This window comes from Schistocerca cancellata, chromosome 6 (genome assembly GCF_023864275.1).
Source record: "Schistocerca cancellata isolate TAMUIC-IGC-003103 chromosome 6, iqSchCanc2.1, whole genome shotgun sequence".
In the NCBI taxonomy this organism is placed as follows: Eukaryota; Metazoa; Arthropoda; class Insecta; order Orthoptera; family Acrididae; genus Schistocerca; species Schistocerca cancellata.
Window position 1 is genome coordinate 54,223,051 of NC_064631.1, and position 26,372 is coordinate 54,249,422.

At 41.5% G+C, this 26,372-nt stretch overlaps 1 protein-coding gene across 3 annotated transcripts in view; it reads right to left on the reverse strand.

The window, feature by feature from the left end:
• The window catches only part of LOC126191560 (retinol-binding protein pinta-like), a 282,679-nt gene that overhangs the window by 21,868 nt on the left and 234,439 nt on the right, over positions 1–26,372 (reverse strand). For all 3 annotated transcript variants that reach the window (XM_049932475.1, XM_049932473.1, XM_049932476.1), the window contains 2 exons: positions 23,246–23,356; positions 18,114–18,219 (listed from right to left, as the gene is read on the reverse strand). In XM_049932475.1, the coding sequence (XP_049788432.1) occupies positions 18,114–18,219; positions 23,246–23,356 (217 nt within the window). The remainder of the gene's footprint in view (positions 1–18,113; positions 18,220–23,245; positions 23,357–26,372) is intronic.

Consider the following 26,372-nt stretch of genomic DNA (forward strand, 5'->3'; position numbering starts at 1 on the left):
CATGCTATTCTATCCTGTGCAAGATTCTTCATCTCGCAGTACCTACTGCAACCTACATCCTTCTGAATCTGCTTAGTGTATTCATCTCTTGGTCTCCCCCTACGATTTTTACCTTCCACGCTGCCCTCCAATACTAAATTGGTGATCCCTTGATGCCTCAGAACATGTCCTACCAGCCGATCCCTTCTTCTGGTCAAGTTGTGCCACAAACTTCTCCCCAATCCTATTCAATACTTCCTCATTAGTTATGTGGTCTACCCATCTAATCTTCAGCATTCTTATGTAGCACCACATTTCGAAAGCTTCTATTCTCTTCTTGTCCAAACTATTTACCGTCCATGTTTCACTTCCATACATGGCTACACTCCATACAAATACTTTCAGGAACGACTTCCTGACACTTAAATCTATACTCGATGTTAGCAAATTTCTCTTCTTCAGAAACGCTTTCCTTGCCATTGCCAGTCTACATTTTATATCCTCTCTACTTCGACCATCATCAGTTATTTTGCTCCCCAAATAGCAAAAGTCCTTTACTACTTTAAGTGTCTCATTTCCTAATCTAATACCCTCAACATCACCCGACTTAATTCGACTACATTCCATTATCCTCGTTTTGCTTTTGTTGATGTTCATCTTATATCCTCCCTTCAAGACACCATCCATTCCGTTCAACTGCTCTTCCAAGTCCTTTGCTGTCTCTGATAGAATTACAATGTCATCGGCGAACCTCAAAGTTTTTATTTCTTCTCCATGGATTTTAATACCTACTCCGAATTTTTCTTTTGCTTGCTTTACTGCTTGCTCAATATACAGATTGAATAACATCGGGGAGAGGCTACAACCCTGTCTTACTCCCTTCCCAACCACTGCTTCCCTTTCATGTCCCTCGACTCTTATAACTGCCATCTGGTTTCTGTACAAATTGTAAATAGCCTTTCGCTCCCTGTATTTTACCCCTGCCACCTTTAGAATTTGAAAGAGAGTATTCCAGTCAACATTGTCAAAAGCTTTCTCTAAGTCTACAAATGCTAGAAACGTAGGTTTACCTTTCCTTAATCTTTCTTCTAAGATAAGTCGTAAGGTCAGTATTGCCTCACGTGTTCCAACATTTCTACGGAATCCAAACTGATCATCCCCGAGGTCAGCTTCTTCTAGTTTTTCCATTCGTCTGTAAAGAATTCGTGTTAGTATTTTGCAGCTGTGGCTTATTAAACTGATTGTTCGGTAATTTTCACATCTGTCAACACCTGCTTTCTTTGGGATTGGAATTATTACATTATTCTTGAAGTCTCATGGTATTTCGCCTGTTTCATACATCTTGCTCAGCAGATGGTAGAGTTTTGTCAGGACTGGCTCTCCCAAGGCCGTCAGTAGTTCCAATGGAATGCTGTCTACTCCGGGGGCCTTGTTTCGACTCAGGTCTTTCAGGGCTCTGTCAACACGCAGTATCGTATCTCCCATTTCATCTTCATCTACATCCTCTTCCATTTCCATAATATTGTCCTCAAGTACATCGCCCTTGTATAGGCCCTCTATATACTCCTTCCACCTTTCTGCTTTCCCTTCTTTGCTTAGAAATGGGTTTGCATCTGAGCTCTTGATGTTCATACAAGTGGTTCTCTTATCTCCAAAGGTCTCTTTAATTTTCCTGTAGGCAGTATCTATCTTACCCCTAGTGAGATAAGCCTCTACATCCTTACATTTGTCCTCTAGCCATCCCTGTTTAGCCATTTTGCACTTCCTGTCGATCTCATTTTTGAGACGTTTGTATTCCTTTTCGCCTGCTTCATTTACTGCTGTAAAACCCAAGTCAATGCCAAAGTGGCACCAGACAGTGCTACAGACGACTGCCTGGATACAGAAATATGCAAAGAACACCAGGACACTTACACCTGGTGCTGTGACTCCGAGCGCGCGGTGCACGAGTTCAGTACGTGGTGTGCTACCAGCAAGCGCGCAGAGCATGGAGTAGCGGACACGGAGGACGAAGCAAACTGGTAAACCAGAGTGGCAAAAGTAATGCCATCTGCTGACGGGAAGAAGAACGCGGGGTCACTAGCCCGGCCGCTCACAATTTGAATTTACATTTAAAATGAAAAATTAAAAAAAAGAGAAACATTATTTTGAAAGTTACATGAAAAGTGTAAAAAGTGCATAATGTTTGGTAAAGGAACATGTTCAACGGGGCACTGCAGAACTTTAGTAAAACTGAGTGGAAGCTGGCGACGTAAAATTTATGTATAAACCGTAAAACGCAATGAAACTTTTCCCTTTGCACGTGTGGCATGCAAGTTTTTAATTTAGTGGACATACGTATGTGGTGACGTGGATCAATCCGCCATTGTATCAGTTAAAAGAACATACACATGTGCCGTTCCTATTTACAAGCATTTCGCTACTGACCAAAAGGGAAAGTAGTGAAACCTTACAAGCACACAGTCAGAAACAATTGCGCCAATTGATAGTTAGCAGCAATAGCACGAAAAGGACACATCAAACGTTGGGTCAGTTTAAAGCCTCCTAACTAAAAGGCGACAACTAATCGAGGCTTACATAAGATAAGAACTGAGACGAATTTTACATCATGAAAGACAGGTAAATTTTAAATTAGTCAGAGCACAGATAATGACGCAGCACAATAATGCATCATAGTCATAGGATAGAAAATAAAAAATAAACATGCAAACTTCTATTAAAAGAGGATATTTTACAGCTATGTAAAATGAACTGGGTGGACCCTGTAGAACTCACAACACGAAACAGGCATATGCCATACATTCGTTAAGACTAATTAAGAACCTGAAAAGTAATGATGAAAAACACTGACCAGTTAAGAGATATTCATGTATGAAGTACAATAGGCATCTCTTGCTATTTTCAGTATGACACCAGAAGAGTGTATAAGATCCCAAAATCGACCGTGTTCTAAATAAAAGAAACTTACAATTGCAGCGTTATTTTCAACCTCTGGTATAATGCTCAGTTGCGGAGGTTCCTCCGACAGGATCGTTTGAATTACAACTTGAACTTTTCATGTAAAGAGTTTCTCAAACATGTAAAAGATAATGTCACATTTTTAATGAGTGCAAATCAATTGGTAAATATTTATAGGGCTATGATTTTACGAATGTTGTTTTAATGAAATATTTTAGTAAAGAGTGAATAGTTGCTGTAGTTGTAAAAGTTGCTGTAGTTAGATACTGGAGTAAATATGACTAGTGCTAAAATGCTGTAAAAGTTAATTTAATTAAATATTTTATGTACCGTGCACAATAACGAATACTATTTGATGTTCAAACCGTTTGCAAAAGGAGTTGTAGTAGGTAAATGTTTCGGGACACACTCATTGTCTGTGTTTACTTTTGTATTCGGTTGTTCATAACGGCCTCCTAAAGATAAAACCTGCCGATATTGCCACGATGGGAGTATTTTGGACATAATTCCAAAATATCCCTATTTTGAGTTTGAAAACCTGGCAACCTTAGTTATCTACGATGTTTTGGCGAGACGAATGAACAACAGAACGAGGGAGCAGGATAATCTTTGTCTGGCGGAGCCTCTGACCTGCCACAGTCCTTACTATAGGATGCTGGTTTTTTCCCATGCAACACCCTACAGTAACTTTTATTATGACTTGATTATCTAACAGCATTGGTTTTCAGAATGTACAAGTCACGATTTTCATATCTAATGTGCTGAAGAAAGTGCCAAATACCCACCAAAGTTTCGGCAAATACCCACAGTGAAATTAACAGAAATGACCAAAGATTCTCGCCAGACTGCTCTCACGGTGCTAGATGACTTACACTATCTCTCTCTCTTTGCCGACATACGGGCGATTGTACAGGGGATAGGCAAAATAATGTGAACAGTGGTAGTAATTGGGTGGTAGTGTTTGACGGTCAGAAACGCAGGTAAGGTACGTGTCGCGCTGGACTCTGCGTGTTCAGTACGGGCTAGGCATCAGTGCAGGTTGTTTACGAGTAATCACACTTCCTCTCTCTAGAAGAGCGTAGCGTTCCAGAGGATTGGAAAAGGGCACAGGTCATCCCCGTTTTCAAGAAGGGACGTCGAACAGATGTGCAGAACTATATACCTATATCTCTAACGTCGATCAGTTGTAGAATTTTGGAACACGTATTGTGTTCAAGTATAATGACTTTTCTGGAGACTAGAAATCTACTCTGTAGGAATCAGCATGGATTTCGAAAAAGACGGTCATGTGAAACCCAGCTCGCGCTATTCGTCCACGAGACTCAGAGGGCCATAGACACGGGTTCACAGGTAGATGCCGTGTTTCTTGACTTCCGCAAGGCGTTCGATACAGTTCCCCACAGTCGTTTAATGAACAAAGTAAGAGCATATGGACTATCAGACCAATTGTGTGATTGGATTGAGGAGTTCCTAGATAACAGGACGCAGCATGTCATGCTCAATGGAGAGAACTCTTCCGAAGTAAGAGTGATTTCAGGTGTGCCGCAGGGGAGTGTCATAGGACCGTTGCTATTCACAATATACATAAATGACCTTGTGGATGACATCGGAAGTTCACTGAGGCTTTTTGCAGATGATGCTGTGGTGTATCAGGTTGTAACAATGGAAAATTGTACTGAAATGCAGGAGGATCTGCAGCGAATTGACGCATGGTGCAGGGAATGGCAATTGAATCTCAATGTAGACAAGTGTAATGTGCTGCGAATACACAGAAAGATAGATCCTTTATCATTTAGCTACAAAATAGCAGGTCAGCAACTGGAAGCAGTTAATACCATAAATTATCTGGGAGTACGCATTAGGAGCGATTTAAAATGGAATGATCATATAATGTTGATCGTCGGTAAAGCAGATGCCAGACTGAGATTCATTGGAAGAATCCTAAGGAAATGCAATCCGAAAACAAAGGAAGTAACTTACAGTACGCGTGTTCGCCCACTGCTTGAATACTGCTCAGCAGTGTGGGATCCGTACCAGATAGGGTTGATAGAAGAGATAGAGAAGATCCAACGGAGAGCATCGCGCTTCGTCACAGGATCATTTAGTAATCGCGAAAGCGTTACGGAGATGATAGATAAACTCCAGTGGAAGACTCTGCAGGAGAGACGCTCAGTAGCTCGGTACGGGCTTTTGTCAAAGTTTCGAGAACATACCTTCACCGAAGAGTCAAGCAGTATATTGCTCCCTCCTACGTATATCTCGCGAAGAGACCATGAGGATAAAATCAGAGAGATTAGAGCCCACACAGAGGCATACCGACAATCCTTCTTTCCACGAACAATACGAGACTGGAATAGAAGCGAGAACCGATAGAGGTACTAAAGGTACCCTCCGCCACACACCGTCAGGTGGCTTGCGGAGTATGGATGTAGATGTAGATGTAGATGTATTCGCATTCAGAGGCTGAAGTCGACGTTCAATGAAAGACCTAACAGAGTTACAAAGAGGACACATTGTGGGGGCCCGATTACCTGGAGCGTCAGTAACCAAGACAGCCAACACCCAATGTTTCAAGTGCAGCTGTTTCAACAGTCATGACAGACTACATAAAACATGGAAAGACAGCATCGTGTAAATATAATAGTGGGCGCAAATCAGTACTGAATGACAGAGATAGTCGTATGCTAACACGAATTGTGTCAAAATACAAAACTACGGCGGTTACAGTTACTGCGCAGTTCAATACCCATCTTCAAGAGCCCGTATCTATCGAAACTGTCCGCCGAGAACTCCTGAAGGAGAATAGTGATAGACGAGCTGCTATACCGAAACCATTAGGGAAGACAACCAACGCAAAGCAACGTTAAACATTGTGTCATTAGCGTAAGTCCTGTACGGCTCACCAGTGGAAACACGTCATATGGTCCGACGAATCGACGTTTGATGTCTCCAACATTGGGCCGGGTTTACGTGGAGATCGCCAAAAGTAGCCTACAATCCTGACTGCTTGATTCCAACGGTTAAGCATTGAGGTGGAAGTGTGGTGGTGTCAGCAGCCATATCATGGTATTCTGCTTGTGCATCATTACTCTCAAGGTCGTGTTACAACCAACGATTATGTCAACATTTTAGTTGATCAGGTGCATCCTATGATTCAAATGTTGTTCCCCAACAATGATGCCATATTTCCGGACAATAATGCACCCATTCACACAATCTGGACAATACAGTCGTGGTATGAGGAGCACGCAACTGAACAGCAGCGTCTTCGCTGGCCATCACAGTACCCGGACTTGAAAGCTGAATTCGTTGTAGGTACGGAAAGCTGGCTGAAGCCAGAGATAAATTCTGCCGAAATATTTGCAAAGGCACAGACTGTGCTTAGAAAGGATAGGTTGCATGCAACCGGTGGTGGCGTGTTTGTCGCTGTTCGTAGTAGTTTAACCTGTAGTGAAATAGAAGTGGATAGTTCCTGTGAATTATTATGGGTGGTTACACTCAGCAACCGAGCTAGGTAAAAAATTGGCTCCTTTTGCCGACCTCCCGACTCAGCAGCATTAGTGGCAGAACAACTGAGAGAAAATCTGGAATACATTTCACATAAATCTCCTCAGCATGTTATAGTCTTAGGTGGAGATTTCAATTTACCAGATATAGACTGGGACACTCAGATGTTTAGGACGGGTGGTAGGGACAGAGCATCGAGTGACATTATACTGAGTGCACTATCCGAAAATTACCTCGAGCAACTAAACAGAGAACCGACTCGTGGAGATAACATCTTGGACCTACTGATAACAAACAGACCCGAATTTTTCGACACTGTAAACGCAGAACAGGGAATCAGTGATCATAAGGCCGTTGCAGCATCCCTGAATATGGAAGTAAATAGGAATATAAAAAAAGGGAGGGAGGTTTCCTGTTTAGCAAGAGCAATAGGAGACAGATTTCAGACTACTTAAGAGATCAAAACGAAAATTTCTCTTCCGACACTGACAATGTTCAGTGTTTATGGAAAAAGTTCAAGGCAATCGCACAAAGCGTTTTAGACAGGTACGTGGATAGTAAAACTGCGAGGGACGGGAAAAACGCACCGTGGTTCAACAACAAAGTTAGGAAACTACTGCAAAAGCAAAGAGAGCTCCACTGCAAGTTTAAACGCAGCCAAAACCTCTCAGACAAACAGAAGCTAAACCATGTCAAAGTTAGCGTAAGGAGGGCTATGCGTGAAGCGTTCAGTGAATTCGAAAGTAAAATTCTATGTACCGACTTGACAGAAAATCCTAGGAAGTTCTGGTCTTACGTTAAATCAGTAAGTGGCTCGAAACAGCTTATCCAGACACTCTGGGATGATGATGGCATAGAAACAGAGGATGACACGCGTAAAGCTGAAATACTAAACACCTTTTTCCAAAGATGTTTCACAGAGGAAGATCGCACTGCAGTTCCTTCTCTAAATCCTCGCACAAACGAAAAAATGGCTGACATCGAAATAAGTGTCCAAGGAATAGAAAAGCAACTGAAATCACTCAACAGAGGAAAGTCTACTGGACCTGACGGGATACCAATTCGATTCTACACAGAGTATGAGAAAGCACTTGCCCCCTTCTAACAGCCGTGTCATTTCTGGAAACCCAGAATCTACTATGTAGGAATCAACATGGATTCCGGGAACAGCGATCGTGTGAGACCCAGCTCGCTTTATTTGTTCATGAGACCCAGAAAATATTAGATACAGGCTCCCAGGTAGATGCCATTTTCCTTGACTTCCGGAAGGCGTTCGATACAGTTCCGCACTGTCGCCTGATAAACAAAGTAAGAGCCTACGAAATATCAGACCAGCTGTGTGGCTGGATTGAAGAGTTTTTAGCAAACAGAACACAGCATGTTGTTCTCAATGGAGAGACGTCTACAGACGTTAAAGTAACCTCTGGCGTGCCACAGGGGAGTGTTATGGGACCATTGCTTTTCACAATATATTCAAATGAGCTAGAAGATAGTGTCAGAAGTTCCATGCGACTTTTCGCGGATGACACTGTAGTATACAGAGAAGTTACAGCATTAGAAAATTGCAGCGAAATGCAGGAAGATCTGCAGCGAATAGACACTTGGTGCAGGGACTGGCAATTGACCCTTAACATAGACAAATGTAATGTATTTCGAATACATAGAAAGAAGGATCATTTATTGTATGATTATATGATAGCGGAACAAACAATGGTAGTAGTTACTTCTGTAAAATATCTGGGAGTATGCTTGCGGAACGATTTGAAGCGGAATAATCATATAAAATTAATTGTTGGTAAGGCTGGTGCTAGGTTGAGATTCATTGGGAGAGTCCTTAGAAAATGTAGTCCATCAACAAAGGAGATGGCTTCCAAAACACTCGTTCGGCCTATACTTGAGTATTGCTCATCAGTGTGGGATCCGTGGCAGGTCGGGTTGACTGAGGAGATAGAAAAGATACAAACAAGAGCGGCCGTTTCGTCACAGGGTTATTTGGTAAGCGTGATAGCGTTACGGAGATGTTTAGCAAACTCAAGTGGCAGAGTCTGCAAGAGAGGCGCTCTGCATCGCGGTGTAGCTTGCTGTCCACGTTTGGAGAGGGTGCGTTTCTGGATGAGGTATCGAGTATATTGCTTCCCCCTACTTATACCTCCCGAGGAGATCACGAATATAAAATTAGAGAGATTCGGGCACGCACGAAGGCTTGCCGGCAGTCGTTCTTCCCGCGAATCATACGCGACTGGAACAGGAAAGGGAGGTAATAACAGTGACACGTGAAGTGCCCTCCGCCACACACCGTTGGGTGGCTTGCGGAGTATAAATGTAGATGTTAGATGTAAATGTAGAATGTTATCGAACCCTTGTGGGCGGTATTGGAGCGGAGACTCCGGAGCATATTTCCGCCTTCCTCGTCTCTGCAGGAGTTAGAAAAGGTTATCATTGAAGGTTGGCAGAACATTCCCCTGGAGACTATACAATCATTATATGCCAGTATTCCAAGAAGAGTCACATCTGTATAACGGACAAATTGGGGTCCAGCCCCTTATGAATAAACCATTCCCAAGTAGGAACAAAAGAATGGGTGAAATGGCTCTAAGCAGTTTGGGACTTAACATCTGAGGTCATCAGTCCGCTAGACTAAGAACTACTTAAACCTAACTAACCTAAGGACATCACACACATCCATGCCCGAGGCAGAATTCGAACCTGCGACCGTAGCAGCAGCGCGGTTCCGGACTGAAGCACATCTACAACCGCTCGGCCACAGCAACCGGAAAGTAGGTACAGGTGTTCACAGTATTTTGCTTATGCCCTGTGTGTGTCTGTTTATTTAAAACACTGTTTTCGGCAACTGAACTGTATATATCTATAACAAAATACATGTAGTGCGTAAAGTCAAGTGGTTGGAATAGTAAGTCGTGTGATCTAGTGAGTTCGGACTACACAGCACACACACACACACACACACACACACACACACACACACACACACACACACCACACTCACACACACACACACACACACACACACACACACACACACACACACACACACACAGACCGTGCCATTTAACACAGAGTAAATTATAAAGTTCAAAGTAGTTCTAAATAGTATGGTGCGAAAATTGGCAACTGATCCTAAGTAATGAAAAGTGTGAGGTTATCCACATGAGTGCTAAATGGAATCCGTTAAACCTCGGTTGCACGGTAATTCAGTTAAATTCGACTATACATCCAGTACAGTCTGGGAAGTTGTAAGAAAGGAAACAGGGAGAGACAAACAATCGCAAATAACATATTGCTAAAAGAGGGGGGTAAGGTAATAAATGATCCACAACACTTAGCAAACTATCTAAACGAACATTTTCGAGTATTACAGAGAAGTTACAACCAAAATTCCCCAAAACAAATATATTACCTATAAATAATGGTGCACTAAGTACAATGATGTTACTTCCAACCACAGAGAATGAAGTCAATAAAACTGTTTAAAAACTAAAAAAAAATGGAGTCAGTAGGCTTAGATGAAGTACCAATGTGTGTACTGAAACAATGCATAGGGATAATACAAGGCACCTTAACAGGTTTGGTTTGTGGGGCGCTCAACTGCGTGGTTATCAGCGTCCTTAACAGGTATAATAAATGAATCCTTCACGTCAGTGACATTTCCAGAGCAGTTAAAACAGGCAAGAGTTGTATCTTTGCTTAAGAAAGGTAATGCAGAAGACATAGAAAATTACCGGCCCATTTCCCTGCTGTCAGCATTCTCAAAACTAATAGAAGCAATTACGAAAGACAGGTTAATGAATTACCTGAATAAATACAATATTTTAAGCGAATCACAGTTTGGGTTCCGAAGTGGCAAAAATACGGAGTAAGCCATAGTAGAATTCACAAAAGTTGTGCTTGATGCTCTTGATAAAGATGAATGTGTCACAGGCACATTTTTTGGATCTTTCTAATGGCGTTTGATACAGTGGACCTTAAGATTCTGTTAAATAAATTAGAAGCATTAGGAATAAGAGGGGTAGCTAATGACTAGTTTCGATCATACCTAGCAGATAGGCTACAAAGAGAAGAGATAACACATACTTAAAATAGATCCAAACATTTAGTAAAACACTAATCAGAACCAAAATACATTATTATAGGGGCTCCGCAAGGTAGAATATTAGGACCAATACTATTCCTGATATACATCAATGACTTTCCCACTAGTGTTACTCATTGTGAAGGAGTTCTCTTCGCTGATGACAGCAATATTATAGTCCCTGAGAAAACAAAAGAACTCCATGCCGAGAAAGCAAATGAAACTCTCAAGGAAGTTTATGATTGTTCAATAAGCAATAAAGTGATAATGAACAGAAAGAAAACTAATACCATGACCCTCAGTTTGAAGAGGAAAATTGTCAATGTTAAATTAAACGTAGATGGCACCTCTATAGTCTGTGTAACAAATGCAAAATTTCTAGGAATGGATATTGATTCTCAGTTGAAGTGGTGTGAACACACAAAGGTACTTGCAAACAGAATGTCATCAATCTTCCTGGCAAATTAAAACTGTGTGCCGGACAGAGACTCGAACTGGGACCTTTGCCTTTCGCAGGCAAGTGCTCTACCATCTGAGCTACCCAAGCACGACTCACGCTCCGTCCTCAAAGCTTTACGTCTGCCAGTATCTCGTCTCCTCTGGGGAGAGTGTGCTAGTTCCGTAAGGTTGGCAGGAGAGCTTCTGTAAATCGCATTCTAGAATGTCATCGGCTTGTTATGCCCTTAGAATCCTATCATCAGTGTGTAACATGCAGTGTCTTTTAGTTACATATTATTCTTATGCACAATCAATTCTTAGCTATGGCATTCTTTTTGGGGAACAAACGCACAAAACATGAACACAATTTTCAAACTCCAGAAAAGAGCCATCAAAAAAACTAGTCGAGCTCATTGTAAAGATCTGTTAAAAACACTGGGGATTTTAACTGCTCCGTGTGAATACATTTACCAGTCAGTTATACACATCAAAAATAACATTGGTAATTACTGCAAAATCAGCTCTGTCCATGGCCATGCAACAAGAGATAAACTCAACTTACATTTACCAATAAAAATAAACATAAAACACAGAACAGTATTTTCTACCAAGGAATAGAACTGTACAATAAATTACCAAAAGAGATTAAAGAAATTGCAAAAATACACTTATTTAAAAAGGCGGTTAGAAAATACCTGTTATGCAATACATTTTATACATTGAAGGATTACTTAGATAAAACAGAATAGGGGTTTGATAAAAAATGTTATGCAAATAAATAATGATAACAATAATAAAAATTATTATAAAACATCCAACATTCTACACAACACCTTTACTTTATGTTTTTTTTTCTTTCTAAAAATACTTACCCCCAAGCTATGCATAGCACAATACTAACACTTCCTCTTTCTGAGCTCAACATCTCACTCATTATGGAGGGATGCTGACTCAGCTTTTCAGGATAGCAAATGGGAAGTTGCGGTACAGAAAATGGCCCAGAGATCACCTGTGTGTGTGTGTGCGGTAGTGTGTGCAGTGACTGATAGTGAGATATTAGTCAACGGTGTGGCATTACATTATTTTAATAAGTTATTTGTAAAACAAGTGTTGTAAACCAGGAGTATATCTAATGATTATGTTTAACTATTAGTATGCAAATATATGTGTATACAAACTAGCTTATTTTAAATTGATCTAAACTTGTAAATACTTTGACATGTCCTATATCCTTATAAAAAGAGATCTACGGATGAATAAAGCTATTACCACTACTACTACTACTTCTACTACTACTACTACTACTACTAATTACAATTATGGACAAGTTAAACTGGAAAGAACACTTAGAAAATGATATGGGGAAGGTGGATCAAAGAACACTTAGAAGATACAACAGATCAACTAAAGAGACTACCTACACTATACTTGTCAGTCCTCTTCTGCAGTACTGCTGCGTGATGTGGGATTCTAACTAGACAGGGTTAACAGGGTACATCAAGAAAGTTCAAGAAGGATAGCAAGTTTTGTATTGTCGAGAAACACGAGAGAGAGTGCCACGGACTTTATACAGGATTTGCGGTGGACATAATTAAAAGAAAGGCGTTTCTCGTTGCGGTGGGATCTCCTCACGAAATTTCAGTCACAAACTTTCTCCTCCGGACGCCAAAATATTTTGTTGATGCCGACCAACACTTGCAGAGACCATCATCATAATAAAATAAGTTAAATGAGAGCTTGCACAGAAAGGTACAGGTCTCCGTTTCTTCTGTGCGCTGTTCAGACTGGAATAACAGAGAATTATTATGAAAGTGGTTCGATGAACCCTTGGACAGCGCCTTGATTCTGATTTGCAGAGTAGCCATGTAGAAGAAGATATATATGTAGCTGGATATTTTAATTCTGAAATCAATAGTTCACTAACTCATACCTCCAGCTAACAGATTTGATCTTTAAAGTAGCTCTTGAGTATGAACTTGACTTTTAAACGACAGCATTCATTTCCCCGAACCACAAATAATTACACTGAATGTCTAAGGATAAAATTCTGAACTGGTACAATGATGCAATTATCGATCTTTAATTCTGAGCATCATAACTACATCTGTCGATATAGTTTTAACTCTTGATCACTCTGTAAGTAGGCTGTTTATGTTTTCTTATTGGCAACGTTACGTAGCTCTCTGTATGAAAATCACTGGCTGTGCTGTGTGCAGTCTGTGGCTAGTTTGCATTGTTGTCTGCCATTGTAGTGTTGGGCAGCTGGATATGAACAGCGCGTAGCGTTGCGCAGTAGGAGGTGAGCCGCCAGCGGTGGTGGATGTGGGGAGAGAAATGGCGGAGATTTGAAATTTGTAAGACTGGATGGCATATATATTATGATTATTAAGGTAAATACATTGTTTGTTATCTATTAAAATCTTTCATTTGCTAACTATGCCTATCAGTAGTTAGTGCCTTCAGTAATTTGAATCTTTTATTTAGCTGGCAGTAGTGGCGCTCGCTGTATTGCAGTAGTTCGAGTAACGAAGATTTTTGGTGAGGTAAGTGATTTGTGAAAGGTACAGGTTAATGTTAGTCAGGGCCATTCCTTTGTAGGTATTTCTGAAAGTCAGATTGCGTTGCGCTAAAAAATATTGTGTGTCAGTTTAAGCACAGTCTTGTATAATTTTTCTAAGGGGACGTTTCAACTCACACCACACAGTTTTCAGTTACTTGATGAAGTTGTCACCTTTTATGGTGATCTCAGGAAGCTGCTATGCCACATTAAATTATTTAGTACGACACACGTAGAAACAGTCTCTAGGTAGGCAGATGACGGGCTCTCCTGGGTGCAGTGGTGAACTGTCACATATGCATTCGGAGTTGTCAGCGGAGAGAATACGGATTGCGCGTTAAACTGTCCAGTGATGGCAAAAGGAATATTACGACTGTGTAGGAATTGGAGATTACTCCAGGCAACCGAACTGTATGTAACGACAGACTACAGCGTAGCAGTCATTCAGTGATAATGGTTCTTTGTAAGTCAAAAATTAATTCTGAAGACGAACCTTCATTTCGCACACGTATAAAGTAATCTTCCTGCAACACTCTCCATACATTTGACATCACACTTTCATTTACGTTTAACTTCAAACATGAAATTTCTCTTATGCGCCTAAGATTGCACACGACAATGTACGATTAAAGCCAGCGTCACTCCTTCTAAGTTTTATTACACTTAGCAGTTACACAAAACTAAGAATAATGAAGAAGTCAGCGACAGTATTGCACCGAGCCTCGTCCATGAAGGTAAAAAAAAGTGGGTTGTCATTACGTCAGATTCTTGAAGACGTCATCCGCCATCTTCTGTAACCCAAAACATTACGTTCATCGCACTTATAGTTTCATGATTCAAAGCGGTGATATTTCCCGTGATGACGTTCTGACGTTCCCGTGCCCAGTTTCGACCGTTGATATCCATCGGATTTTGTGGCCGTATCCTAAATGCATCTGGTGCTTGTATTGCGCAGCTTGCCAGCTTGCGTCGTTTACAGGTGTGGTTATCGTTCCGATAGTAGCGTAAACTTTAAAAGAATCATGTTTAAGTCATAAGTGGAGTCATTCAAACAGTGTTTTCGTTTGTATACGTCAGCTATGGTTGCGCTGTTGACTTTTATTCTTTTCTGTGTTTTCCATTGCCTCCCAAACTGCAAACGCTCCGACATCCGAGCAACATCGTATCAACGATCTCGTCCCCCCACAACGCACGGCTACCTGAAGGCGCTGATTGTTGGTGCAACATGTCTTGCCGTAAGGTTTCTCCCGCCTGTAATTATTCATTGTTCACGTTTCCTCCCTCTTTAAATAAAAAAACATTGTGGCTACATCAGCCGGAGACAGATGTCTTGTGTGTATGAGTTTTGTGTGCATGTTTGTATCAATTTGTGTGCATGCTTTGATTCCGTTGAGAAGAAGACTTTGAACAAAAACGTGTGTGAACGCTGTTCGTCGAGCACGCCTGTTGCTCGGTGTGTAAGTAGCAATCCATCCGCTTCACACAATAGTTATTCCCTCATGAAGTTTGTTCTAATAGATCCACTGCAGTGCAAAAGCAACAATGATGTAAAGAATTACAATAGCAGAAGAAAAAAAAATGAAATTCATTACAACACGTTAATACTGTCTGTAGCACTAACAGAGGTCGACAATGCTGCAACGAAAAGTTCTGAACACTTACCCAGCGGCATAAAATGCCTGAACAACAGCAAACTAAAATTTAAAAACCGAACAGAAAACGTTTCTCTTTGATAACTGCTATTTCGCGGAAGACTATACATTATTGTAATGTGTAAATGGTGATGGACAGGAATTAATTCCTAACATGTGTCTGCCTTTAATTAAAAAACTAAAATTAATAAATGATCAGACATATCTAATACAAATTAATGGCAATATACTGTAAAAAGACGCATTCCACATCATTACGATTTATCGTGCAAATGGTACGTACATAGAACACGAAACTAACGAACTAACTATTGATCCAAGACAAAGCATGGCATAGACTTTGAAAACCACAAAATGAAATTCAGATGTTGAAATGAAGCAGTTATGAAAGTAGACATACATTCCAGTGATAATATGTTTGGTTATTCCAGAAAAACTGACAGTTATTGGCAAGAAATATTTCGAGAGGAGAAGAAAATGGGCTACTGTTGTAAAAGTAGGACTACACATGTCACACCGGTTGGGCTATCATGTCTAAGAATGAGTTACATACTGCCGGCCGCTGTGACCAAGCAGTTCTAGGTGCTTCAGTCCGGAACCACGCTGCTGCTACGGTCGCAGGTTCGAATCCTGCGTCGGGCAAGGATGTGTGTGATGTCCTTAGGTTAGTTAGATTCAAGTAGTTCTAAGTCTTGTAAGTCCCATAGTGCTTAGAGCCAATTGAACTTACATACATGCTGAAGCAAAATATCCATTTAATGGGCTCTAGCCGTTTGGGTCCATTCAGTTAATCACATTTACAGATTGCTCAGTGCTGGAAGATATTTTAAAAAAATTATATCGTTTTTTTACCCTGTAAATTGCTGTTATTGGTCACACACTGAACGCTGCATCATAGGTATTATTTCAAAGTGAGCAGATGCGTAAACTATAGAGAAACTAACGTACTGATAATCTAATAAAACAAGAACTCTATTCTGCGTGGACGTAGACTTCTATGTAGTTCTGTTTCTTTGACATTTCATAATCGTTCTCTTTTCTGATATGCACAAGATACTACAGCATGCCTAGCCTCTATCCTTATCGCACACATTGACGGTATAGCAAAGAACACGTTGGTAAGTTTTTTTTTTTTTCAAACGTGAACATTAAAAATATAGGGCTGAAAATTAACGAACAAGAAGCAGCACCAGTTAAAAAACAAGTTCTAGTTTCGGGGTTTCAGGTTCATTTGCTATCGATACAAATACAGCAAACGTGGAATTAGGTCGATTACGAAACCATGCTTTTGACATCACTTCCTTATTCTTTCTTGGAAATACGTCAACAAAAAACAAACTCCATTAACATAGCCACATGTGTCGTATTACTAGAGCAAATACGCGTTCAATAGGTGAAAAACGTTCGGAATTTCCTTTTTGACACTATATTATTCTTGTAAGCACTGTAATTTTTACCATTTTCTGATGTGCACACGACAGAATAATCTCAAACAGCGGTATGCTAATGTTTGTGGCTATTTAAGATGGCGGCAGGCCCCGCCCACTCTGGCTTCAAAACAACGTACAGCGTAATTCAATAGCGGCCTCTCACTTCTGTTTTTACCTTCATGGCGGCGTCTGCGTAAGTACACGACCATAACACATTACGAGACTGGCAAAGACGCATCTTTTGCTGAAGCCCGTCGTTTGGTGAAGTATGATGGCGGTATTAGGTACTTTGTTTATGGCATTACTACGATCTTCTGATACGAAATGATGTAAGTTTGACGAGGTGGTCTAAGCAAGTCCTGCAGTTGATAAGTTTAATACGTGCATTGCAGAATCGAATTATGAGAAGAACAACAAATTATACTCACACATTTTTAAAGCAGACTGTAGTTTTCGTAAGAACACTCAAATGAAAAGTCACTTGTTTTATCCATGACAAACAGCAAATGGTTCAAATGGCTCTAGGCCCTATGGGACTTAACATCTGAGGTCATCAGTCCCGTAGACTTCTAACTACAAAACCTAACTAACCTAAGGACATCACACACATCCATGCCCGAGGCAGGATTCGAACCTGCGACCGTAGCGGTCGCGCGGTTCCCGACTGTAGCGCCTAGAACCGCTCGGACACCCCGGCCTGCTGGGAAAGAGGTGGCGGCCCGCATCAAACAAGTCTGATGACTGATGAGTCCAGAAAACATTGCTAACCATTGAAATATGACATCAAGAAGACGAAACGCAACAAGCGTTTGCGTTAACGATAGGTTCAGTTGGACCATTCCACGTAAACGCACCCCAAAAAATGGTTCAAATGGCTCTGAGCACTATGGGACTTAACTTCCGAGGTCATCAGTCCTCTAGAACGTAGAACCACTTAAACCTAACTAACCTAAGGACATCACACACATTCATGCCCGAGGCAGGATTCGAACCTGCGACCGAAGCAATCGCGCGGTTCCAGAGTGAAGCGCCTAGAACCGCTCGGCCACAATGGATGGCGACAAATAGCACTTTCTGTTTATAGGAGCAGGCTAGTAACGAGCATAGCTTATCAAAACTAGTTAAAAACACATAATTAAGCCATGACTGTTAGCAATAGATCTATTACAACCCTTAAAATAGACATAAAGTATTTCAACACGGCCGTTATTTCAGACGTGACAAACTGTGAAGGAATTATTTAGGCTTACGTATAGTACAAACTCAAAAAATACGAGAGATGTTTCTAGTTGTGCATGCAATAAGAAATGTTCATTTCCATGTATCTTCCTTCTGCTGGACAAAAAATTACAACCATAGACGACACATGTATTAATCATTATAGCAGAACTCTAAAAGTATCATAGCTGTATCAGTTTATCCCCATTTATTACGACTGTTTTATAAAACGTTTATGAAACGAGTGGGAAAAAGTATGTATTTGCAAGTTAGTGCATACTTACAGGCAAGTTTGTCGATAGGACCGGCAGTGCCTCCAAGTTCATCCGGCAGATATTCCTTTGCCACGTGGTCAAACAGCGTCTTTGATCCTGGCAGATGGATGTGTGTCTGAAGCAGGGCAACATTTCCTTTTGCATGGTCTAGTGACAAAACCCACATCCTGTACTTACATCTATATCAACGTCTATACTTTGCTAAATTCTGTGGAGTGAAGGTACTTCACACCGTACTACGTGTTAGCGTTTTCTTCCTATTCCATTGACAATCGGAACGAGAATGACTGCTTAAATGTATACAGGGTGGTGAGAAACTGTCTGAAAAGAATGTAAAGGTGCCGCAGGCTAGCTTGTGCTGAGAAATAATTGTTAAGAAAAAGATTCCATACGCTGCGTCGTTTCCACGTTAATTAGCGTTGAAGTTAGCCAGTCAGGTCGTTGCGCGTGCAAATACAAACTGCCCGACGGAGGTGGTGTCGGCAAACGTGATCTCTGTTCGGTGCCCCAAAATTGAATAAGAGAGCGATGCAAGAACTGGACATGGGGCTATAGTAAGGATCGAACCCAAACCAGAGGCTGAACAGACTTGCGTGCTATCATCTACGCTGTGTATCTGGCAAGTCGCTTGAATTTACGCTCGCAAAGACCTGATTGGCTAACTTTAAAGCTAATTAATTCTCAGAACAACCTACTCTACAACGTCCTTACTAGCTTTTTAGACTGTTTCTGACCGCCCTATGGATGCGTGCTGTAATTTGTCTCCTCAGTTCCTTCTTCAGGTATTCGTAGGTGGTTGTGCTATATTTCGAAATCCCTAGACAGAGACAGCAAAGGACTTGAAAGAGCAGTTGAATGGAATGGATGGTGTCTTGAAGGGAGGATATAAGATGAACATCAACAAAAGCAAAACGAGGATAATGGAATGTAGTCGAATTAAGTCGGGTGATGTTGAGGGTATTAGATTAGGAAATGAGACACTTAAAATAGTAAAGGAGTTTTGCTATTTGGGGAGCAAAATAACTGATGATGGTCGAAGTAGAGAGGATATAAAATGTAGACTGGCAATGGCAAGGAAAGCGTTTCTGAAGAAGAGAAATTTGTTAACATCGAGTATAGATTTAAGTGTCAGGAAGTCATTTCTGAAAGTATTTGTATGGAGTGTAGCCTTGTATGGAAGTGAAACATGGACGGTAAATAGTTTGGACAAGAAGCGAATAGAAGCTTTCGAAATGTGGTGCTACAGAAGAATGCTGAAGATTAGATGGGTAGATCACATAACTAATGAGGAAGTATTGAATAGGATTGGGGAGAAGAGAAGTTTGTGGCACAACTTGACCAGAAGAAGGGATCGGTTGGTAGGACATATTCTGAGGCATCAAGGGATCACCAATTTAGTATTGGAGGGCAGCGTGGAGGGTAAAAATCGTAGGGGGAGACCAAGAGATGAATACACTAAGCAGATTCAGAAGGATGTAGGTTGCAGTAGGTACTGGGAGATGAAGAAGCTTGCACAGGATAGAGTAGCATGGAGAGCTGCATCAAACCAGTCTCAGGACTGAAGACCACAACAACAACAGTTTAATATTGGTTATTGAAACTTTGTCAATTGACTTTCATGGGATAGCTTCTGTATTCAAGCTCCTGCTATTCCAGGTTTTCTAGCATTTTGATGATGGAATCCCGTGGTCTAGGGGTAGCGTCTTTGATTAATAATCAAAACGTACTCGGGCCTGGGTTCTGAATGCACCACTACTCAAATTTTGATTAACAATCAGCAATGGCGGCCGAAGATTTCCGCCATAAGTACTCAGCGTCATTCTGCCAGCGGCCTTGTCAAACAGGGCGGAGGACCGGACAGAGATTCAGGGCACTCTCTTGTTCCTAGGGTTGGGAAATTGCCCATATAGGCGGAGTAGCAGCAGTGATGAACGGATGAAGATGGTGAAGGCAAAGGAAACCACTGCATTAAAGACACGTAATGTGTATCGACGGGATAAGTGCACTGATGATTTCTCCATTACCAAAAAGTTCCGGAACAGTCACCCACATGGATCTCTGGGAGGGGACTTCCAAGGGGGAGCTGACCATTAGAAAGAGATTGAATAATAAACGAAAGGCTAACGTTCAACGAGTCGGGGAGTGGAATGTCAGAAGCTTGAACGTGGTAGGAAACTAGGAAATCTGAAAAGAGAGCCGGCCGAAGTGGCCGTGCGGTTAAAGGCGCTGCAGTCTGGAACCGCAAGACCGCTACGGTCGCAGGTTCGAATCCTGCCTCGGGCATGGATGTTTGTGTTGTCCTTAGGTTAGTTAGGTTTAACTAGTTCTAAGTTCTAGGGGACTAATGACCTCAGCAGTTGAGTCCCATAGTGCTCAGAACCATTTGACCCATTTGAACCTGAAAAGAGAAATCCAAGACCCAATCTAGAAGTACTAGGGGTCAGTGAAGCGGAATGCAACGAACACAAGGATTCTGGTCAGATAGTATAGGGTAATGTCAACAGCTGCAGGAAATGGTGTAACGGGAGAAGGATTCGTTATGACCAGGAAGATAGGGTAGATGGTGTGTTGCTGTGAACAGTTTAGTGATAGGGTTATCTGAATCGACAGGAAACCAATATCGACAACGATAGGTATACACGCTGACGTCGCAAGGTGAAGATGAAGAGATAGAGAAAGTATAGGATGATATTGAAAGGGTGACACAGTAAGTAAAGCAAGATGAAAATCTAATAGTCATGGGGGACTGGAATGCAGTTGTAGGGGAAGGAGTAGAAGGAAAGGTTACGGGAAAATATGGACTTGCGGCAAGGAATGAGAGAGGAGAAAGACTAATAGAGTTCTGTAATAATTTTCAGCTGGTAATAGCGAATATTCTGTTCAGGAATCACAAGAGGAGGAGGTATACTTGGAAAAGGCCGGGTGATACAGGAAGATTTCAGTTAGATTACATCATGGTCAGACAGACATTCCGGGGTCCGATACTGGATTCTAAGGCGTACCCAGAAGCAGATATAGACTCAGATCACAATGTAGTAGTGATGAAGTGTAGGCTGAAGTTTAAGTCATTAGTCAGGAAGAATGAATACGCAAAGAAGTGGGATACAGAAGTACTAAGGAATGACGAGATACGTTTGAAGTTCTCTAACGCTATAGATACAGCAATAAGGAACACCTCGGTAGGCAGCACAGTTGAAGAGGAATGGACATCTCTGAAAAGGGCCATCAGGGAAGTCGGAAAGAAAAACATAGGTACAAAGAAGGTAACTGTGAAGAAATCATCTGTACATCTGTACAGAAGAAATACTTCAGTTGATCGATGAAAGGAGGAAGTACAAAATGTTCTGGGGAACTCATGAATACAGAAATACAAGTCGCTGAGGAATGCAATAAATAGGAAGTGCAGGGAAGCTAAGACGAAATGACTGTATGATAAATGTGAAGCAATCGAAAAAGAAGTGATTGTCGGAATGGCGGACTCAGCATACAGGAAAGTCAAAACAACCGTCGGTGACATTAAAAGCAAGGGTGATAACATTAAGAGCGGGAAGGGAATTCTACTATTAAATGCAGAGGAGAGACCGGATAGGTCGAAAGAATACACTGAAAGCCTCTATGAGGGGGCAAGATTTGTCTGATATGATAGAAGAAGAAACAGGAGTCGATTTAGCATAGGGGATCCAGTATTAGAATCAGAATTTAAGAGAGCTTTGGAGGACTTACGACCAAATACGGCGGAAGGGTAGATAACATTACCAGTACATCAGAATTTCTACAGTCATTGTGGGAAGTCGCAACAAGACGTCTAACCAGGTTGGAGTGTAGAATGTATGAGTCTGGCGATATACCATCTGACTTTCGGAAAAATATTATCCACACAGTTCCGAAGAATGCAAAAGCTGGCAAGTGCGAGAACTATCGCACAATCTGCTTAACAGCTTATGAATCCAAGTTGCTGACTAGAATAATATATAGAAGATTGGAAAAGGAAATTGACGACTTGTTAGATGAAGATATGTTTGCCCTTAGAAAAGGTAAAGGCACGAGAGAGGCAATTCTGGCGTTGCGGTTGATAATGTAAGCAAGACTAAAGAAAAATCAAGACACGTTCATAGGATTTTGTCGAGCTGGGAAAAGCGTTCAACAGTGTCAAACCGTGCAAGATGTTCGAAATTCTGAGAAAAATTGGTGTAAGCTATAGAGAGACACGGTTAATATAAAATATGTACAACAGCCAAGACGGAATAATAAGAGTGGACGACCAAGAACGAAGTGCTCTGATTAAAAAGTGTGTAAGACAGGGATGTAGACTTACGCCCCTACTCTTCAATCTGTACATCGAAGAAGCAATGACGGGAATAAAAGAAAGGTTCAGAGATGGAATTAAAATCCAAGGTGGAAGAACATCAATGATACGATTCGTTGATGACGTTGCTATAGCAAGTGAAAGTGAAGAAGAATTACATGATCTGCTGAACTGAATGAACAATCTAATCAGTAAAGAATATGGACTGAGAGCAAATCGAAGGAAAACAAAAGTAATGAGAAGTAGAGGAAATGAGAACAGTGAGAAACTTAACATCAGGATTGATGGTCACAAAGTAGATGAAATTAAGGAATTCTGCTACGTAGGCAGTAAAATAACTAGTGATGGGCGAAGCTAAGATGACATTAAAAGCAATGGCAAAAAGGGCATTTCTGGTCGAAAGAAGTCTAGCAGAATCAAATATAGGCCTTAATTTCTTATTATTTCCTTATTATTTTCTTATGTTCACCTTTTATAGAAAAAAATTAAATCTTATTTTTCTACTTTAACCTCTTGTATGAAAAAATAATTATTTTGAAAACTGATGAACATGGTACGAAAAAATAATCATTTTGATTAATTTTTCTAGGTAATTTAAATAAAATTAACTGAGTTAGACATGAAAAGTGGATTATAGAAGGATATTTCTGTAGGTTCAGGGTAAGTTTCCATTTTCTAGTGAACGAACAGACGAAACGAGTGAGTGAGCTAGAAAATGGGAAGAGAGCCAGAATATACAGAAATATCCTTCTCCTATTATATGATTTTCACTGATTTATAGGAGTAAGAGCATTATATATCAAAATGAAAAGTCGAGTAACGAATTTTTTCTTACCCTCTTCTGCAACTTTTTGGAGAGAGCTGATCTCAAAATTTTCATTGTAAAATCAATTACTTTGTCAGCATTTATCAAATGCAGTGCTTTCAAACTCCGGCAATAGGCAGTCTGGAAAAGAAAAGAACAATTAGACAGTCAAGTTACGTCAATGTGGTTTAATACTGCAGCACGCTGCATGTTTACTCACATTTGACAGATGTTAAGATACAAGGGACAAATGGAAACGAAACAGTAAAAACTGCAGTAACGCAAGTATAAATCTTAAGACAATTCGCAGTCTTTGTACTATTATAGACAATTATTAAGGTACACCCAGGGTGACCTTTATTGAATTATGTGAAATAAAAGCGTCATAACTTCTGAACAGTTTGTGCTACGATGTTCAAATTGCACGGTTGGGCATGCGACATGTTGGGAATTAGTATGCACGTGTATGCTTTGGTTTATCGACGAGGTCCACTTTTATTTGAATCTGCGTTTCGCTATCGAGTAGTCTCTTCATCCTCAGCCAGTGACTCTCTGGTGTGCAATGTCCAGGCACGGAACAATCCGAGTGATGATCCTTGATGGCGCGGGGACTAACAAATGGTACGTGAAGGTTTTGGAAGATGATTTCACCCCATTATTCAAAGTGGCCCTGATTTTGATATGATGTGGTACATGCAAGACGAAGCTCGACCCCATCGAAATAGGAGAGTGTTTGATATCCTGGAGGAGCACTTTGAAGACTGCGTTCTGGTTCTGGGGTACGCAGAGGCCACTGGCATGGGCTTCTATTGGCCGCCATATTCTCCGGATCTAAACACATGCCCTCCTTTTTGTGGGACTATATGAAAGACAAGGTGCACAGCAATAAAACCAAAATCATTGCTGAAAACAGCCATTCAAGAGGTCAGAGACTGCATCGATGTTCCGACACTACAGCCGGTCATGCAGAATTTCGCTATTCGTCTGCCCCACATCCTCGCCGTTGATGTAGTAACCTAAGTGAGAATAATTGTAGTGACGTTTACATGTTGAATAAAGTGTATACACCTCGTAATTTGTAACTAATTTACGTTTTTTGTTCATATAGTTGAATAAATATCTGTGTGTAAGTGGTATGTGCTACTGCGAAATAGGCTTGGTGTTAGGTGTAGTTATAATCTATGCCGAAATAGCTAAAGGGCCTGCACATACTTTACATCTACATCTACATAGACACTTGGCAAGCCACCGTACCGTGTGTAGAGGATGGTGCCCTGTGTCACTATTTGTCCCATTCTTTCCTGTTCCGCTCGCAAATAGAGCGACGGAAAAACGACTGTCTAATTGCCTCTGTATGAGACCTAATTTCTCACACCGAGCAACGTGGCGCAGTGGTTAAACACTGGACTCGCATTCGGGAGGACGACGGTTCAATCCCGCGTCCGCCCATCCTGATTTAGGTTTTCCGTTCAAAATGGTTCAAATGGCTCTGAGCACTATGGGACTCAACATCTTAGGTCATAAGTCCCCTAGAACTTAGAACTACTTAAACCTAACTAACCTAAGGACATCACACACACCCATGCCCGAGGCAGGATTCGAACCTGCGACCGTAGCAGTCCCGCGGTTCCGGACTGCAGCGCCAGAACCGCTAGACCACCGCGGCCGGCAGGTTTTCCGCCATTTCCCTAAATCTCTCCAGGCAAATGCAGGGATAGTTCCTTTCAAAGGGCACGGCCGGCTTCCTTCCCCGTACTTCCTTAATCCGATGAGACCGATGACCTCGCTGTCTGGTCTCCTTCACCAAAACAACCCCCAACCCTAATTTCTCGTGTCTTACCTTCGTGGTCCTTACGCGCAATGTTTGTTGGCGGCAGTAGAATCGTTGGGCCGTCAGCTTCAAATGCCGGTTCTCTATATTTTCTCAATAGTGTTTCTCGAAAAGACTGTCTCCTTGCTTCCAGGGATTCCCATTTGTATTCCCGAAGCATCTCGGTAACGCTTGCGTGTTGTTAGAACCTACCGGTAACAAATCTAGCAGCCTGTCTCTGAATTGCTTCGATGTCTTCCTTCAATCCGACCTGGTATGGATTCGAAACACTCGAGAAGTACTCAAGAATAGGTTGTACCAGCGTCCTAGGTGCAGCCACCTTTACAGATGAACCACCCTCCTAAAATTCTCCCAATAAACCGAAGTCGACCATTCGGCTTCCCTGCCACAGTTCTCACATGCATATGCCACCTCATATCGCTTAGCAACGTCAAGGCCAGATATTTAAACGACTTGACACTGTCTTGCACGACACTGCTAACTGTGTATCCGAACATTACAGGTTTGATCTTCGTACCCATTCGCATTAATTTACGTTTTTCCACATATAGGGCTAGCTGCCATTCATTATACCAACTGGAAATTCTGTCTAAGTCGTCTCGCATCTTCCTATAGTCACTCAATTTCAACACCCTACCGTACACCACGGCATCATCAGCAAACACCAGCAAATTGCTGCCCACTCAGTCCGCCAAATCATTTATGTACATAGGGAACAATAGCAGTCGTATCACACTTCCCTGGGGCACTCCAGACGAAACCCTAGTCTCTGATTAACTCTTGCCTTCGAGGGCAACATACTGGGTTCTACTACTTAAGAAGTCTTGCGGCTACTCACATATCTGTGGTCACACCTGGTAGGCCCTAGTGTTAGTCTTGATGTGTTTTTTTCATTTTAGGGCATCTCAGTATACGCTTCACATGTATACTATAAGTGTATATTGTGGTGTCACTGCCAGACACCACACTTGCTAGGTGGTAGCCTTTAAATCGGCCGCGGTCCGTTAGTATACGTCGGACCCGCGTGTCGCCACTATCAGTGATTGCAAACCGAGCGCCGCCACACGGCACGTCTAGAGACACTTCCTAGCACTCGCCCCAGTTGTACAGCCGACTTTGCTAGCGATGGTTCACTGACAAATTACGCTCTCATTTGCCGAGACGATAGCATAGCCTTCAGCTACGTCATTTGCTACGACCTAGCAAGGCGCCATTATCGTTTGCTATTTATCTTGTGATGCATGTACCGTCAGACCGATGTTCACCAATTATGGATTAAAGTTAAGTATTCCAACAGCTACGACCTTTTTTGCTAAAGTCTAACTT